We start from the raw sequence: 19,606 nt of genomic DNA on the forward strand, positions 1-19,606 counted from the left end.
TTTCAAGTATATTGAACAAATATTGAACAAAAAAAGTTACATAGTGCACCTTTAAATGGAAATCTCTCAAGCGGTTACAGTTTAATTAAATGCAGAAATATGTGGGCTGCTTTGCAAGCATTGTGATTACAGTTGAGCTTTTTTTTTTTTTTTCAAAATACATTTGAAATGTGTTTTAAAATCTAACATAACTAATTGAAATGTCCAAGTATGCTTTTAAAAAACATGAGTAGAATATACATAGGAGAGTGCAGGGCAAAGAAAATGAATGTTGGGGAAATGGCAACGCAGTCCAAGCGCCTGTTGCCACAGTAACACCTGTGTGGAGGACCATAAAGACGGCCCACCTCTCCAGCAAATAAACTGTGAATGAGACTCCATCCTTATCAACAGAAGCAGCCAGAGGAAGGGAGCAAACACTTCTCTGGGGACGGATCTTTACGAGCCTGAGTGCACTGATGGAAGAGCGTGGGAAGTGGAGAGAGCTGTATCTCAGATCCCAAGGCTGGACTTCCCTGCCCTCTGTCTGCTCTAAAATGAACTGACAGATTGCTGAAGTAACCAAAGCAGACCCTGCACTGACTAGAGCCTCTTTTCCTCTCTCAAAACCATTGTGAGAGGTTGTCGTTGGGTTTCTTTGGTTTGCTTTCCAGCCTCGTCATTCTCTGAATCAGCCGGTTTGGATCTCATTTCACAGTTATTGGGCCTTCTAGAATTGAGGAGCAAAGACATGGCACGAGCTGCATCCAGAACTGGAGCTATCCGAGGGAAAATCTTAGCCCTGAGTCTGGCTTTGGTACGGTCTTGACAGGGGCAGTAAAAGTAGTGGAAACATGTCAGGCAGGGCACTATGGGAGTGGACACCGATGACCGCCTGCATGGAGCTTGTGGAATGTGCTGTGCTCAGCCTGACGTCCACCCTGTGTCACGCTTAGGGTGCCCCTCTCTCCCACTACCTGGACGTCACACACTTTCTGTGTATTCTTGCTGACCACACATGTGTAGGTGTGTTAGCATATTCTGGCTTTAGCTGTCAAGACATACAGGTTAGTAAGATTCCTTTCTTTCTCTTTCTTTCTTTCTCACTTATAAAGAGAGCAATTAACTTAAACCTACTTATACAGAGAGTAATTACTAGGCAACATATAGTATATGGGAGACTGTTTACAATCTATTAGTTGAAGTTATATTAATTTATGTTGTTAGGTTTTTTTAAGCTATCAGACTTTTGATTTTTGTCTAGTGGATTAAACCTGCAATAAATAAATAAATAAATAATAATAATAATAAATTGAAGAAAGGGCCTGAGTAATATACAGGGACCAGAATATCAGACACTTAATTCCGCAGACGAAACACAGTCATTTCAGTAGGAATAAGCATGATCTGGAATTTCTTATTTCACACATTTGTTAAACTTTGAAAATTTGCACGTTGATCACTATACACTACCAGTCAAAAAGTTTGAAATAATAATGATTTTTAAAGGGGACCTACTATGCCTCTTTCCACAAGATGTAATATATGGTGTCCCCAGAATGTGTCTGAAGTACGGAGCCCTGCACATGACATGCAAGAAAAAAAATTAAATCAGGCGCACAATTTACTAATTCTTTCCCTCGATTTACTAAATCGTGCGCACGACTTACTAATTCTTTCCCTCGATTTACTAAATCGTGCACACGATTTACTATTTCATTCCCTCGATTTATAAATCACGTGCATGATTTCTAAATCGAGGGAATGAAATAGTAAATTGTGCACACGTTTTAGTAAATTGAGGGAACAAATTAATAAATCGAGCGCACGATTTAGCCTACTATTTTTTTCCTGCATGTCATGTCCGGGCTCCGTAGTGAAGTTTTAGCTCAAAAAAAAAAAGCTTGTCAAATTTGCCCCTATTTGGGTGTGAGCAAAAACACACCGTTTTGTGTGTATCCCTTGAAATGCAAATGAGCTGCTGCTCCTGGCCCCCTTTCCAAAAGAGGGCAGAGCTTTAACAGCTTGCGCTTCAGTTGCTCAACAACAACAAAGCTGGAGAATCTCACGCAGCCAAAATGACGATTGTCACTAATGGTGTTCAGCCTTACATTGTTCAAACCGGAGTCAGACACTGATGGAGAGACTCAGGAAGAAGTTACAACTTTTAGAATGCAACTGGACGTTTCTAAATGGTTAGTGGATAAATTTATAGTCCTTTGACCTTATATGTAGTCCTTAAAAAGTGATTTCTGTAAAAGAAAATATCTCCGTTTGAATTGAACTTTGAGCAGCTAGTTGATTAGAAATATAAATCTTGAGCTAGTAAGCAGCCACCTAGCAATGCTAAGAAAAGAACATCTTAGCACAGTTAGCAACCTCGTAGAATTGCACTAAAAATTATGCAAACCACAATGACTTTAAAAACGAAAACAAAACCTTAACAAAAGCATAACCACACACACAAAAATCTACTCAAAACACTTACTAACCACATCGCAACATGCTAAAACGCCTTAGAATACCACAGCTGTGTGAAAAAAGCCACTCAGAAGACCTTTTCTACAACACATCTTGCTCACTAAAGCACTGTGAACAGGGTAGCAAGTGCACAGTGGCATGATAAAAAGAACACCTTGCATCAGCACAGGATTGTGTCAAAAACCACTCAGAACACTTTAGCAACCACATAGCAACACATTTAAAAAACAACACTCAGAACACTTTAGCAACCATATAACATTGTGCAAAAAACCACACTCAGATCAACACCTTGCATTGTGGTGGCAATTCTCTCTCAAGCAGCACTCACATTCTCTTCGGAAAATGTAGAAATCAAGTACAAATCTACAAAAAAAAAAAAAAAAAACCTGTTTAAAATGTTACTGGAGTCATTCATTTTTAATCACTACACTGATTCTGAGTTTGTCAGATGTCTTAATTATCACAGTCACAAATACATTTTGTGGGTACACGTCACAATTTTAGACAAAAACATTTAAAGATCAGGACAAACAATGCTGCTTCTCATCTGACGGTAGGTGACAGTGACAGCAGCACTGAGAGTGGAAGTAAATGAGTCGTTTCTACTCGAATGAGAGAAGCAGTGATGGTGCAGGGTTGTGCAAACATGCTTCCGCCACCAGCTGGAACAAGCAGCCCTCATTGTTTAATGACAGATATACAGTCTCTGCCTGTCCCACTGCTTTGTGGACCACTATTTTGTAGATCCTCTTTCATTACTGCCCCTGTTCACCTTACAAGATGTTTGAAAAGCTCTACTAATTTAGGTTTATTGGTTGAATAAGATGTGACCCATTAGTAGACAAGAAAATTAGACTGTGATATATAACTGCGATTAGCTGTGATTGGTATAAAGTGTAAGTCATCTATTACAAAAAAATGTTGTCATTTATTTCCTCGTATACAGTTTTTGTTCTGGTGGCTTATGCAAGAAATATTTCACAATATGTTGGCACCTTGATAAAAATAAAAATGTTATGCATGCTAGATGAACTTGTGATGTAAATTTGTCACTGAGATAGATAATTCTTACAATTTGATTTAAACCATGTCTAATCCAAGCCTTATTAAAACTTCAATTTTAATTGTTTTATTACTCACCATTTTATTTACTTACCCATATTTAGTGTTTAGTAACATCTGAATAATAATAAAAAAAAGTTTTATAGTCCTCTTTCATCAACCTTTTCAACTTGTTTCTTTACCATTAAACTTTAGTTTAAACTTGTGTCAAAATCACATAGTTTATATTACAGATTATATGATGACCATAAAAAGAAAGGAAACATTTGTGAGCAGTAACAAGTGAGCTGTGGTAAGTGAAAAACATCCCTCTGAGAAAAGTGAATTTCCATTTTCTCTTCCCACGACCTACAAACAGCTAGAGGCCAAACATGCCGCTAGTACACATGCTCAGTCCTGTGACACAAGCCCCTCCTGACGAAAGAGACTCAAACATGTGCCCACAGACTCTAAACATTTCTAAAGTAATCATCAAAAAAAGAGCATGAGAAAGACTTCAAATTTCACTGGTAGAGAGAATTTATTTATGCAGTATCACATTTACTATAAGACCCTTTGTTTGTTGAATGCCAAAAATCTACCATCTACCCAGTTCAGATGGTACATGGACAAGCATTTCATACAATGGGCTGTTTACAGCAGATTTAGTTCACAAACAATTGACAATTGTGACCCAAATATGATTTTCATTTACAATAATAAATCCTAAAATTCAGCACTAGTAACGTAGTTTTTGACTTATGAATTTAGTGAATTTTTAACTTGAGACCAGATCATTTGAATCAGTGAGTTGTTAGATGTGTTCGACTTGAAGCGGTGCTGCTCAGACTGATCTACGTATGACATCAAAGTACTTCGAGAGCAATTCGAAAGCATGCAGGGCTGTCTTCTCTCTAATTGCTCTCACGGTACTTTGATGTCATACACTGATCGGTCTTCGCAGTGCCGCTTTAAGTCGAACACACTTGGGGCCGGTTACAACATAGCCTAGTTTTCGTGTAAATGGACACTAAGTTACAACTTGAACACTACTACTGTAAATATTTTTGAAATTCACCATTAAACTTAGTTGAAGCATAACTGCAGTATAAACTAAATATTTACAGAAGCCTCTGATCAGGAGTAACATTGGAATAAAATAGCAGACAATAAGCCCTTGTTTTACCTGACAGACTTCAATTCTTTAGCCATATATGTTAATGCTGACATTTATACTCACATTTTAAGAGAGAGGACATTATGTGAATAAATTTTGTTAGCGACTCACCAACACGAACCCGTCCTAAACAGCACACGGATAAAATCATAATAAATGTCATTTCTTTTGTTTTTTTGTATCAGTATTTAATTATTGATCCTTATTCTCTTCAAATACAGTTTCTGAATGTTATTTATGCTACATAAAAATATCTTTTAGGATCACGCTTAAGTATCATATTTAATTGAACTTACTTTTACCAATAGTTACATAAGGCAAAAGTTAGAATGAAGGTTAAACTGAAATTCCCAGCATTTCAACACAAATTCTGCTTATGAATTTGAAGGCTGCTATTGAAATATTGAAGGTAAACGTCATATTATGCGACTACGCATTACTTTATAGAGAACCCAAAAATGAAATTTCTGTCATTAATTACTCACCCTCATGACGTTCCAAACCCGTAAGACCTTTGCTCATCTTTGGAACACAAATTAAGATATTTTTGATGAAATCCGAGAGCTCTCTGACTCCTCAATAAAGAACAATTTAACCAGGTCCAGAAAGGTACTAAAGACATCGTTAAAATAGTCCACGTGACTGCAGTGTTTCAACCTTAATTTTATGAAGCGATGAGAATACTTTTTATGCACAAAAACAAAACAAAAATAACGACTTTATTCAACAATATCTTCTCTTCAGTGTCATTCTCCTATGCTGTTTACGTTCAGCGCTTCCAGGTTCTACGTCAGAATGCCGACTCATTATTGTCCGGCTCTTGCATCACACGCATGCATCGTGCTGCTCACGTGAACTGTGTAGGCCAATAATGAGCCGGCATTCTGACGTAGAACCTGGAAGCGCTGAACGTAAACTACTGGACTATTTTAACAATGTCTTTAGTACCTTTCTGGACCTTGAAAGTGGGGGTTAAATTGCAGTCTATACAGGAGTCAGAGAGCTCTCGGATTTCATCAAAAATATCTTAATTTGTGTTCCGAAGATGAACAAAGGTCTTGGGGGTTTGGAACGTCATGAGGGTGAGTAATTAATGACAGAATTTTCATTTTTGGGTGAACTAACCCTTTCAGACCTTCTAGCTACATTCTGCCTTACGAATAGCTGGTGCAACCCTACCCTGTTGACTCGAGAACAGATGCGATCAGATCAGTCCAATTCACGAATTAATCATTCAGTGCGATTCGCGAACTGATTTATCATGTTAATTGAAAAAAATCAGCTTGTTCACAAATCTAACCCCACAATGCGTCTCTGCTGGTCACGATTTCTTCAGTTCAAAATAAGGAGGAACAACATGTTTTTTTTTTTTAATTTGGTGGATTAAAAAGTACAATATTATGCTTTGTGATGTATTGAAGTAAAAGTTTCACAAAATAAAAATACACCAATAAAGTACAAATACTTGAAAAATGTACTCAAGTAACAAAGTAAATGGTACTTTGTTACTGTCTACCACTGAGGAACAATTTAAAAACGCAGCAGAGCATAACATTATAATAAAGTCATATTACTGTGTCCTGTGAACAATATATACTGTTCTCAGATGTGAGGAATCAGACAAATTGTACACTGACACGCACAATTAATAGCATGAACACATAAAATGTATTGTTTGTAGGGTTAACACAGTAGAGACAATAGAGTGGTGTGTAGCCAAGACTCATCACATACAGTGACAAAAAAAAAGTGATGCTTGGAAAACAGTGTCAGAAATCGTGGCCATTCTGAGTGAGTTCATGCATTAATAATCATTCATCTTGTTCGAGATATGATGTATTATGCACTGCTGCAATTTACATACAAACACTTTCCTCTGCTTTATGTCATAATTCTTAACAGCAATAAAACTGATTCACTGTCAAAATAGAATGACCTCTTTTTTTTTTTTTTTCAGGCAATTTATTTAATTATTATCAGATCTTCAAAAGCCATGGCCAGTTGTGCAGCCCACCAATAACATTAAAGAATCTAGCAGTAAGAACGGCCTACTAGTAAATAACAATGTGGTGATCTCTAGCGATAATATTGCTGTCTGTGTGATTGTGGCATTACACAAGACTTAAACAACATAAACGTTTATTGTAGGTTATTTGAAGAGGTGTCTTTGTCCATTTAGCAGCTTTCTCTTGGTGTGGTTGAAAGAGTGACAGAGAATGTTTCTTTGTAACAGTCCTGTAAGCAATTTCCTGCTTTGCTACTTATCATAAATGAATCAAATCAGCAACCCAGTGCAGCCTGCCACATGTAATTGGAATTGATTTTCTGCTGCACATTGTTTTTTATGGTTAATTTTTTTTGTGTGTATTATTATTTTCATCACCTCTTCTTGCATATTACCTGAAATGACATTCTTTTTACTCTGTGTTCTCTGACTGACCTTCAAGTGAGGTGTCCAGCGGTACAGTGATTACTTGATCACACGCTGAAATATCCAGTCACTCAAAAACAGGAACGTGTGGGGGTTCTTTCATAGGACACTGAAAAGCTTTGAGACATGTGCTGGGTTGCCAAGGAGATGTTATTTGAAAAGAAAGAGGCAGTTTTACAGTAGTTTTGCCTGTTTTTTTTCAGTCATTCTTTTTACATTCTCTTTTCTTCAGCAGCTAGAAGAAATCTCTTCAGAACTGCTCAACGCATATTGCGCACCAGTGAAAGGGTAAGTAAAGGTTTTTGTTTGTTCTGAGATAAATGAAACAGAATGCACTCTAACAATGCACTTGTCTTGATCAATTCATGAGATTCATCACCATCTGAAGGACAACAAAAGATAGGAGTAATTTTCATTCCCTTTCTAATTTCCAAGCTGTCAAATGGTTTGCACAGATAAGGAAAAAAATCAATTAACTCCAAACAAAACAGCCATGCCTGCCCAGATAATTGGCTAAATTTCTACCTTACAGCGGTCATGTGCCATTTTTATGTATTCTTGTAACAGCATCACCCATGCCAAAGGGTGTTTCTGCAGCAGTGAAGTCAAAAAACAATTAGCCTTTCAACAACGCTACAAAGTCACTTCCCCCCAAAACGCTGACTGGTTCAGGGCGTACTAAAACATAAATGTCCCAAATAAGGATAGGGAGGGGAAAAAATTGCGGCTTTCCCTTCCAGTCATCAGACCCCGTTCCTCATCTGTCAGACCGTCACGCTTGTTCGCTCAGTTCAATTCTCATTCTGTTTTTATCGCAGCCTACCGGAGCCAGTGCGGAGGAATTATCTGCTGTCAGGTCCTGCGCCGGGCTGATAGGAAAACGCAGCGCACCGAGGGCCACTGCAAGGTGAGGAAGACGGCCGCAGGGGGAAGGGAACAAAAAGTCAGGAACCGATGATGCCGTCTTCCACTATGCAGATGTTTGCGTTCATTCTGGCATTACTGGGGGTCCTGAGTGCCACGGTTGCCACACTGCTACCCAACTGGAAGGTGAGTGCAGATGTGGGCTCCAATATCATGACTGCCATCTCGCAGATGCAGGGACTGTGGATGGACTGCACCTGGTACAGCACCGGAGTCTTCAGCTGCTCGCTTAAGTACTCGGTGCTGGCATTGCCGGCTTATCTTCAGACCGCACGCACCACTATGGTGCTTTCCTGCATGATGGCGACAATGGGACTCTGCCTGGCCGCCCTAGGGCTGAAATGTACTCGCTGGGGTGGCAGTTATCGCTCTAAGGGACACACGGCCATTTCCGCAGGGGCTTGCTTCATCATAGCAGGGGTCCTGTGTCTGGTGCCCGCATCCTGGTTCACCAATGAGGTCATCACTACGTTTATGGACTCCAAAGTGCCCAAGAGCAGCAAGTACGAGCCAGGCGCAGCGGTGTACGTGGCATTTGTGTCGGCAGGATTCCTTTTAGCTGCGGGTGTAATCTTTTGCTTATCATGTCCTGGAAGGAGAGGCGGTCCATTAGATTCGGGCTCGTCCCACCCCGACAAGCCAAAAAAGCAGAAGCTGCGCCAGGAGCAGCCGACCCGCGACGAACAGAAACAGCAGCACTGCGAACAGCAGAGTCAGACTGAACCACCGGAACGAGAGCAGTCGCATCGAGAGAAACTACACCAGGAAAAGCTACAAGCGGATGATCGTCAGCAAGAGAAGTCGGTGCCGGACAGGATGATACTGGAGAAGGACAAGCAGTACCAATCTCCATCTCGAACCCGAATTCAAGATCCTAAGGCCGTCTATAGTCTGCACGACTATGTGTAAACAACTGTCATCGACTCCAGGAGCATTTAAGGCGTTCTTGATTATTAGACTGCCTTTCTTTGTGAGCGGCAAAAAGAGGAGGGGAAAAGCAGTGGAGCAGCAGGAGGAATAATGACTTTGATGCCGTTATCAACCCTTCTCATCTGTGCCTTCGCTTACAGCAAGCGAAACAGTGGAGGTATTTCCAAAGCCCCGGAACAGACAAACTAAGGATTGTGAATCCTCGGCTACATAGTTTTACTGCATCTACAAGTAAAAAGGGGGCCAAATGGTGACGCATCAAAAAATGCAACATAAGAAAGGGAAATTTATGAAGATACTACTGTAAGGACAGTCCTGAAGGTGCATTTGCTTACCAAAGGTTGGAAAAAATAAAGTTATTGTTACCCTATCATTTCATTACCTTGTCAAAGTAAAACGCAAACTCTCGAGAGCAATTTTATCAGCCTTTTGGTAACTGAAACCATGTGTGATAAGCAAGTTTTAATTCAAAAGCTTGTATATGATCCATTAGGCAGTATGTGCATGCTGTTTGTAGATAATGCTGTTAATAATGCTGCAAAAAGGCTTGCAGTTAGGGATAATCATGCTTGCACCTGAGGATGCTTCACACCATCAGCTGTCCATTAAATGGTGCGTGTCCTTCAGAAAAGGGATTTTGACATGTCCAGTCCATATTTTTCAAAGAATGGTGATGGGGGGGAGGCACAGCAGCAGAGATCAGCTGAGGTAATGATGCTCTTTGCTTTTCCATTAGGTTCGCTACGGATGGGTGCACGCTGCTCATTTATTGCGAGCAGACACAGATCCACCAACACACACACATAAGCTTTCCTTCCCTCCCTCGTACTCTTGCTAGAAGGGTAATGGGGGCTTGCACCCAATCATCATGATGCTGTGTGTCGGTGTGTGTAGCCTGCAGGAAGTGCATTTGGTCCTGTTCTAGGGCAAACAGGACGCAGTAACACGCTGTTCACACTTTTGCCGAAAAGTAGAACCAAGGTGACAGAAATCTCAGCGGTGGCTTCAGACTCCCCCGCTGGGCAACAATTACACCTTTGGTCTACGTCTCAATTCGGTCAAACAATGCACAGTGTTTTCTGATTGCTATGCTGTTTTCACGTATAGTCAAGGCATTAAATGTATTTTCTAAGTGTCAGTGGAAGACAGCAATGCACAATATAATGTACAGTATTTAACTCAAGCTAATGTTGAGTGTCATTGTCTGTGCTGTTTCTGTCATAATGATGGTCAAGGGCTCCTATTGTCTCTAGAGAGACGCCACTGCTTTTCATTTCTATCTCACATATAAGAATACATACCGTTCTTTGTGTTTGATACACGTACAGAATGCTTTAGAAACTGACGCAAAGTCTGAGAGTGACATGAATTAGAGCAGCAAAACAAGGTTGTTGTTTTTTTTTTTAAATGTCATTATGTGCCAATGGACCATGTCTTGCTTTATTGTGCATAGGCTTGATATAGTCACTGGGGTCCAAAAACCTGAGACCACTGGTAAAAAATGCTGCTTATTTTGCATTATTGCTGCTATTTTCATTATAATATATTTTTCATTATAATTTATATTATCAGCATAATAATTTGAGTGAAATTTGAATTTCTGATCACTTATCACTTACATAGAAATTTATTCTTTTTTTCCATGATATTTATGATTTTTTTTTCTTTTGAAGTCTTACATTTTTATTTTTAGATTTAAATGACAAAAAATCCCAGATATCCATTATGGTCTCAGACCTTTGGACTGCACTGTAAACAGTAGGTTACGTTCACACTGCAGTTGAATGTGCTTGAAATCTAATTACTGTCATGTGACACAGATGGGTTTTTATATACTGTATAACTGTTGTATAACTCATTCTTTGCTACATTTTCAATTCCTCTCTTGCTTATTATTTTAATATGTGAATATTAAATATAAAAAAAGATGTTAATTAGATTTTTTTGCAGGTGTATATTGGGATTGTGGTTCTTGTGATTTTTAATCTAACATAACATTAATATTTTTATTTACCTTATAAATTATCTTATTCACCCTTTGCTGTTAGAAAAATCAATTTTGTTGGTAAAACTTTACAATAAGGTCTCATTTGTTAACATTAGTTAATGTATTAACTAATAATGAGCTATACATTTGTTACAGTATTTATTAATCTTTGTTAACATTAGTTAATGAATAATTTTTATGTAATAAAAATACAAATGTTCATTGTTTGTTCATTATAGTTCACAGTGCATTAACTAATATTAACAAATACAACTTTTGATTTCAATAAAGTATTAGTAAATGTTGGAATTAACATTAAAATTAATAAATGCTAAAGAAGTATTGTCCATTTCTTAGTCCAAGTTAATGTAACAAAATGTTAACAAATGAAACCTTATTGTGAAGCATTACATAGCAAAAATATATTTATATATTTTCTATTATAGCAAATAATTAAATATATCGATGTTATGATGAACATGCCAGGAAAGGATGTTTTCCACATGGGTCAGTTTAGGAGTCACCTGTTCAGTCCAGTGTCTGATATTGGTCACATTTAAAATATCATGTGAACAACTGCACATAAATTCGGAACTGGGTACTTTGGTTTGCAGTGTGAATGTTTGCACATGTACATTACATTTGAGAGACAATGATGGACAAATACTTACCTTTTACTAAAAACTCTTCTTCTATCATGACACAGCGAATGTTGACTACAAGTTTTATAAGACTGTGTTGGGCAAAGGTGAAAACCATTTGCCATAATATTATGTAGGCACAACAAACTGCTTCATTTAATTGAATTTGTCATTTTGAATTCTCTTTTTTTGCTCGACAAAATAAGGGCTTCATTCAGTCCATTTATAAGCTGATGTTTGGCCAGTAATCATGTGGAACTATCAAATCCAATTAAAGCACATGCCTGTACAGCAGAACTTGTATGTTTGTTTTTGTCATGTACTGACTCCAGAAAACACAGTAAGTGCAACACCACGGCCTTATTTTCTAATTTTTGCCCATTTTGAGCTAATGCTCACATCAAGGACTTTTTGTACAACTGGCACTTCTATTTCACATCATTCCTTCTTTGTTGTGTGTTCGTGATCTGACTGCAAATGCCTCCTTATAATGGGGGTGTGTGGTACGAGGTGTCTTGGTTGGCTGCGTCGGCCAGGAGTCATGCCTGTCCAAATGAGAATCTGCATACTCCTCTGTGAGTGAATCCAAGCATCAAATAAGCTCCATTTACACAGCTGACTGCCCATCACACAGTGTGGCCACTTTTTCACTAAGCATTCATGATTAAGCCAGGCACACTTCACACACCCCCTCTTGCTGATCAGACTAAGGTTAAATCAGCTGTCATATTCATCTGCTGCTTTACATGTGCTTTGTTTACACAGATGGAGACATTGTTTAATCTCGATCACGACACTGAAATTGATTCTACAATTCAAATGCTGAGAGTAAGAGACTCATCAAAAGAATAGAAGCTGTGCCGCACTGTGTTTATGAGCTCTTGGGATCAGCAATAGTGACATTCATTTTCCTACTGTATATCTTTATTCTCCTTACAAGGCACTTCAATGAATACAGTAAAGTTTGGTGTTGCATACTTTAAAAAGCAAAAAACAACATCACAAATCAAATTTGAACCCTTAAAAGCTGCATTTCCTATCTGATATGTGGTTTTCTAGGGCCTTGATCATGACCCATCCAAAAAAAACAAAAAAAAAAACAAACAAAAACAAAACACTTGTATACAGTCTTCTACATTACTACTACTTGTCGTACACTTTTAATATAATTTCGAGATGGTCCTCACTGCAGAACACAAGATCCAGGGGGCTCCCACTTTACATATCCCTAAATCTACCCATCTCCGCCCCCTGGATCTCGTGTGTCTGTAGTGAGGGGCTACTGGGATTTAAGCAACTTACATTATTTATGGTAAATTGTTCTGAAAATTTGTGCATCAAGTATGATACAGCAGGTATTTTTATTTAAATCATCATTGTGCTGCATTGTATCATGATGTATTTTACTCACCACAATAAAAATGATCATCAAATCTTTTAATTATTAAATTCAATTAATTAAATAATTCATTTTGTATATTTTACTAAGATACATTTAGTGTGAACTGACATTTAAAAGGCCCACTAAAGAGTCTTGGAACACGCAGCATTATTCAATGCGCTGACGTAATTTCAACTGAAACAGGAATATATCGAACAGCCCCGCCCATTTTTTTAAAAAAAAATAGCTAATAGCGTTTCGTTTATATCTCAGCTCAGCCAGAGCCTCTGAGCTCGGTAAAGCTTTGGTTTCCTTCTAATCTCTAACCGTTTCTCCTCATAATCTCCTCAATATCGCTTTAAAATACAGCATTCTGTACAGAATTCAAATATGATCCGCTCTGTGCTCTCTGGACCGGAGCAGACTGCTCGCGCTGCAGCAATTCATGCGACACTAATGCGAAAACGGATTTCTTTCTTGTCGATGGAAAGCATATTTACACTGTCTGAATCGTTCCCTATCCTCTATATAGTGCACTATGTGCCATTCACCATATAGAAACTAGTAAATGTGTGAACAAATGACCGATTTCACCCGCAGCTTTAGCGTCTGTTTATAGTGTAGAAGGGGCGGGACTTCAGATTCTAGAGAGCATTTGATTGGACAGAAGATTTGATGAGAAGCTGAAGTGTGTGGTGATGTCATGAAAATTTGTGATCCATTTTATCGGAAGTGAGAGACTCTAAGTTTTGAATGCTTATATCTCCTAAATGTAAATTTTGTCATTGTTTTGGAACACACCAGCTTATTCATAACCTTAAGGCTATTAATACTAAAAGCTAAAAAACTTATATTTTGATTTCAGGGGGACTGCTTTTTTGCATCTGGCTCTATTATTATAAATAAATCTTTTTGTTGACTACATCATTGTTCTTGCTACCAGTGGCGAAGCTATTAGTTATTAATTGTTGCCCACCCATTGAGAATTTTCCAACTAGATCATTTATTAAACGATAATAATAATTACCACTTTTTATCTTAAAAAAGATTAAATGCAAGTTCATGGTCCAATGCAGGCAGTTTCTTAGTTTTGCCTCTTTCTGTACTGTAGGTGCATATCATTTGCTTTATGCTTGTCAAAATGATGATTCGTCAATTTTTGTTAGTCCCACACACAATGTTATCTTTACGACGCAAGGACAATAGTACAATTCATGTGTTTGTGGAGTTGAATTTGAAAATAGTGAATCAAATACCAGTAAGTCGATTCTTTAAAGTATAATAAGGATATCGCTCTTAGCAATGAAACCGAACCATTTACAAATGAAACCAGATTTTCTGCAGGTGATGGATTTATAGATTGAAAACTCTTGAGCCAAATGTGTTTGAAGCATCATATTAGCAAGTACAATGTTTGGTATCAGCTAAATGGATGCGTCTTTTTTGGAAAGAAAGTGAAACACAAAAACATTGTGCTAGGTACTGTTTTCCACAACAAACTGATGCTTATTCTCCTTTGAACGCGAACAGACAAAGACTATGATTATGAGGTAATTTGCGTTTTAACCCGAAGCCCTGTTGTCTTTACAATAAATTTCCATTAGTTAATGTTAGTTAATGCATTAACTAACATGCTTTTGAAGTATTGTGTAGAAGTATTGTTAGTCATGTTAACTAATATTGTTAACAAATGGAAGTTAATTGTAAAGTTTTAACTGGACTAATATTGTAGGAGAACATGTAAAAGCAACTACTGAAATTTTTTCAGTGTTTATAAGTTAAACAAATCCAAATAGTAATTCATACAATGTTTACACTGTCATTACTTTTCAGAAAATATGAAGAGCATTTTTTGTTTGTTTGTTTGTTTGTTTGTTTGTCAGAACTGTTTATAAGTTGTTTTGTTATTTGGACATTTTTGCTGTATTGTATTTTTTGTTGGCAATTTGACATGCATTTTTCCAAACATACCACGTTTTCGGACCCTTTTTACTGTCTAATTTCTAATTTTAATGTCTACCCTTCTTAATTTCTAAGTTGTAACTCAGCGCAATCAATGCCCAACGCATGAGTCATTGCTTGTGATTGTACATTCGAGACAGAAACACCAAAGGGTTGTGGTCAGTAAAAACAGTCACAGGTGAAGGAGAGGAACCCAAATAAACTTTGAATCTGTCTCTAATTGATTCTGTTCAATTCTTGTTTTTCTTTTCTGTTATAATTGAATTCCTGTTCAATTCTAAATTTAAAGGTAGGGTAGGCAATTTTGGAGAGGCTAGCAATAGCAAGCTAGCTTTGAAAGCATTTGATCCCACCCTCCCTTCAGAGCGTCTCCAAAGCCACGCCTCCTCCAAAACACATGAACGCACACAGCAAGAGCAGAGTGCAAAGCTAGTTCGGACCGAATGCAATGATTGGACAAACTTTTATGACTTTTTTATAACTTTTATAAACACTTTGTGCCTACCCTACCTTTAATTTATTTACCTTTTATTTTTAATTATAATTATTTATATTTATTTTTTTATATTTAACTAAAAAAAAAAAAAAAAAAAAAAAAATCTATTGTTTATATTACAAGCTGTTTAAGATAACCAGTTTGCACTTTTAATGAAACTATGTTAAAAAAAACAATTTATTTGCAACATATGAAAATGGTTTAATTAGTGACCTCTGCTGTGAACAGTTGAGCTCACCTACTGCCAAACCCCCTAAAGCTCAGTCATTTCAGATGGGCTGCATATGAGAACGGCTCCTGCGAGGCTGAACACAAAAGCTTCTCCATCTGTCTCACATAATGAGCTAAATGATCTAACACATTTAAACGGGGTCACTTTGCAGGTGTGCAGTGTTGAAGTGGTGTATTTTTAGTGCTCAACTTGACATTATGACAAATGGAGTTTGACTTCCCTGCAGGCAATAACAGAACAGAATCAATTCCTGAGGGTATTCTGCCACCATGTGACAGTTTTCCCCCCTTTTTACATCTATTGCTTTATTGCTATGGGCAAAACCTAACACCACAAATCTGAAATAGGGAGAATGAGTCTAGAACAGAAATTGTATTTTGAACTACAGTAGGGCTATTTAAAACCACCATAAATAACCATTTTGACTTATAGGATAGGATCTATAACATATGACTAACTACATACAACTACATGTGTGTACACACATGTACTACGCCTGTTGCAGTCTTTTACTGGTAACCTGGTTGATCCTGACAGTAACATGTTTTTCTCAAAGATTAAGCCATACAGGTGTAAATGATCAGAGCCAGTACAATGAAGCGGCAAATGGTTCATTAAATCAGTACGCAGGGGAAGACAGATCATGAAGTAGGCTATCAATACTTTCGAGAGGATCAATCCTCAAATAAAAATACCAATCAGCGGTTTTAACTTATGATTTTATTTATTTAGCATCACAATTAATAAATAAAAAAGCTCTGAAGTACAAAAAAAAAAAAAAAAAAATTACGTAAGTCTAATAATATGCATTAATTTAAGACATTTAAAATGTATACACAGATTAATTGCAATCAAATGTTAAATAGCATATAATTACTCATTTTGTTCTCAGAAGTAAAAAAAAAACAACCTAGATATATTAAATGATTAGTTCACTTTCAAATAAAAAAATCCTGATAATTTACTCACTCCCATGTCATCCAAGATGTCCATGTCTTTCTTTCTTTAGTCGAAAAGAAATTAAGGTTTTTGATGAAAACATTCCAGGATTATTCTCCTTATAGTGGACTTCAATTGGCCCCAAACAGTTGAAGGTCAAAATTACAGTTTCAGTGCAGCTTCAAAGGACTTTTAATTATACCAGATGAGGAATAATGGTCTTATCTAGCGAAACGATCAGTCATTTTCTAAAAAAATAAAATAAAAAGCTTACGCTGTATGACCTACACCTCCCCTATTCAACTTACGGAACGAACGCGGCGCCAGTTCCGTTTTTTCTGTAAGTTGAATAAGGAAGGTGTAGGACATACAGCGTAAGCTTTTTGAAGAATATGGAAGGCGGTCTGGCGGAAGCACTTGCGAAGCGATCATGTGTGTTTATAAAGCATATACATTTTTTTTTTCTTAGAAAATGACTGATTGTTTCACTAGATAAGACCATTATTCCTCATCTGGTATCGTTTAAAGCCCTTTGAAGCTGCACTGAAACTGTAATTTTGACCTTCAACCGTTTGGGGCCAATTGAAGTCCACTATAAGGAAAATAATCCTGGAATGTTTTCATCAAAAACCTTAATTTCTTTTCGACTGAAGAAAGAAGGACATGGACATCTTGGATGACATGGGGGTGAGTAAATTATCAGGAAATTTTTATTTAAAAGCGAACTAATCCTTTAAACAAATATTGTTAAAATATACATCTTTATGTTGATTCTACATTGTTAATATATTTATCATTAACAGTTTAAAATCATTAATAATCACATCAAATTGTATAATTAATTTGTTAACTATTAATTTAAAAGTCTTTAATCCAAATGAAATATAAAATGTTTTACTGTTAATCATTGGTGTATTTTACAGTTGTGCTTAGAATTATTGGCACCCTTGGTAAATATGATCAAAGATGACTGTAAAAATAAATCTGCATTGTGATCTTTAAATCATAAAATTAGCAAAAATCTAACCTTTCATTGAAGGAAAAAATCATATTATGAAATAAATGTTTTTCTCCAAAACATGCTGGCCACAGTTATTGGCATCCTAGAATTTTTTAATCAGTAAAATATCTTTGAAGTATATTCCCATTCATATTACATTTTTAGCACACCAGTCAAGTCAAGTCAAGTCACCTTTATTTATATAGCACTTTTTACAATGCAGATTGTGTCAAAGCAGCTTTACAGTGGTAACAGGTAAATCATTTTGGCTACACAGCAGCTCTTAAAGAAAATGGTGTCATTGACCAGCTTAAATAAATTCTGTATTGATTCATTCCATTGTAAAAATCAATAGTTATTAATTTAGTTAATTTGTCTATATATCAGCACTAGAGAAAACAGTGATGTCATCGTCCAGCTCAGTTCAGTTCGCATTCAATGGTGTCAATGCAGGCAGATCAAAAACATTCTTGAATATCAAGTGTCCCCAACTAAGCAAGCCAAAGGTGACAGCGACAAGGAACCCAAACTCCAACAGGTGACATCAGGTGACAAACAGGTGATAAAATGGAGAAAAAAAAAAACAGGCTCAGTCAGGGGGGCCAGTTCTCCTCTGGCCAACAGCAAACAGTGCATAATTATGATTTAGGCAGCCTTACAGGTCATAAGTCCAATTGGAATTGCAACAGTCAAAATATTTAATCCAGTTCCATCTAGATGAAGATCGTATTCATCACGCCGGTATGGGATGGTTAGTTGGGAATCTGTGCCACTGGCTGTCGTGTCGGTGAGGCCTTCACAGGGGATGATCTAGTTGACACAATCTCTACTGACACTTCAAGGCTGCGTTGTCATCGTGTCTAGGCGCAGGTCCTCAATCTGACCTGGATACGGCCCGGATACGGCTGACTACGGTAATCCTCGGGATAAACAGAGACTAATATTAGCGTAGATGCCATTCTTCTTCCGATGTAACGAGTACATCTGGTGTTATAGGAAGTGTTCCCGGTTCTGGCTGGCCTAATTTATGCAGCCTAACAATCCTTTAACGGATTTGAAAACATAAATTGATAATGTGTTATGTGTATGCCAGGTTAAAGAGATGCGTTTTTAGTCTAGATTTAAACTGGCAGAGTGTGTCTGCTTCCCGAACAATTCTAGGAAGATTGTTCTAGAGTTTAGGTGCCAAATAGGAGAAGGATCTACTGCCTGTGGTTCATGATCAGGGTGATCATGAACATGAAATTGTCCAGCCATGACTTCCTGTTCCACATAAGTATAAACATGAGGAAACACAAAGGACAAATTCCCGTAATCATTCATCACAATGGGTAAAACCAAAGAATACTGATGTGCAGCAAAAGATTGTTGAGCTTCACAAAATAGAAAGTGGCTTTAAGAAAATAGTTAAAGCATTGAAAATCCCCATTTCAGCTATCAGGGCAATAATTAAGAAGTCCAACCAACTAAAGATGTTACAATTCTGGCTGGAAGAGGACGTGTGTCTATATCGTCCTAATGCACGGTGAGGAGGAGAGTTTGAGTAGCCAAAGACTCTCCAAGGATCACAGCTGAAGAATTGCAGAGATTAGTTGAGTCTTGAGGCTCAGAAAGCCTAAAAAAAATTATCAAACAGCACCTACACCTCCACAAACTGTACGGGAGGGTTTCAAGAAAAATCCTCTGCTCTCATCCAGAAACAATCTCCAGCATATTCAGTTGTCAGACAAGACTGAAACTTAAAATGGAGCCGACTTCTATGGTCAGATGAAACTTAAAGAAGAAAAAAAAAAAAAAAAGAGCTTTTTGGCAGCAAACCCACCAAATGGGTATGGTGCACACAGGGATAAAAAGTACCCCATTCCCATGGTTAAATACACTATTGCCAAAAGTTTTGGGAGGCCTGCCTTTACGTGCACATGAACTTTAATAACATCCCATTCTTTGTCCGTAGGCTTTGCAGCTATAACAGCCTCAACTCTTCTGGGAAGGCTTTCCACAA

The 19,606-nt window shown here is 37.5% G+C and overlaps 1 protein-coding gene and 1 long non-coding RNA gene across 5 annotated transcripts in view; one reads left to right on the forward strand and one right to left on the reverse strand.

Annotated features, from left to right (window-relative positions):
• LOC127502568 (uncharacterized) overlaps positions 1-19,606 on the reverse strand; it is a 39,554-nt gene that overhangs the window by 2,193 nt on the left and 17,755 nt on the right. The window lies entirely within an intron of this gene.
• Positions 48-14,778, forward strand: LOC127502564 (claudin-20). Of its 4 annotated transcripts, XR_007926882.1 has the most exons (4): positions 48-1,046; positions 7,345-7,400; positions 7,931-9,306; positions 9,703-14,778. XR_007926882.1 is itself a non-coding variant. In XM_051875549.1 (3 exons), exon 3 carries the CDS (start codon positions 8,067-8,069, stop codon positions 8,943-8,945), a length of 879 nt encoding a protein of 292 aa, XP_051731509.1. In that variant the 5' UTR covers positions 48-1,046; positions 7,345-7,400; positions 7,931-8,066; the 3' UTR covers positions 8,946-14,775. The 4 variants fall into 4 exon arrangements, 3 of the variants coding, with proteins under 3 accessions (XP_051731509.1, XP_051731510.1, XP_051731511.1); XM_051875549.1 differs by having other exon boundaries at positions 7,931-14,775; XM_051875550.1 differs by having other exon boundaries at positions 7,348-7,400; positions 7,931-14,775.

This window comes from Ctenopharyngodon idella, chromosome 20, assembly GCF_019924925.1.
Source record: "Ctenopharyngodon idella isolate HZGC_01 chromosome 20, HZGC01, whole genome shotgun sequence".
NCBI lineage: Eukaryota > Metazoa > Chordata > Actinopteri > Cypriniformes > Xenocyprididae > Ctenopharyngodon > Ctenopharyngodon idella.

Bases quoted from the DNA above. Each gene is read 5' to 3' on its own strand.
- LOC127502564 (XM_051875549.1), top strand. From the start codon at position 8,067: ATGATGCCGTCTTCCACTATGCAGATGTTTGCGTTCATTCTGGCATTA.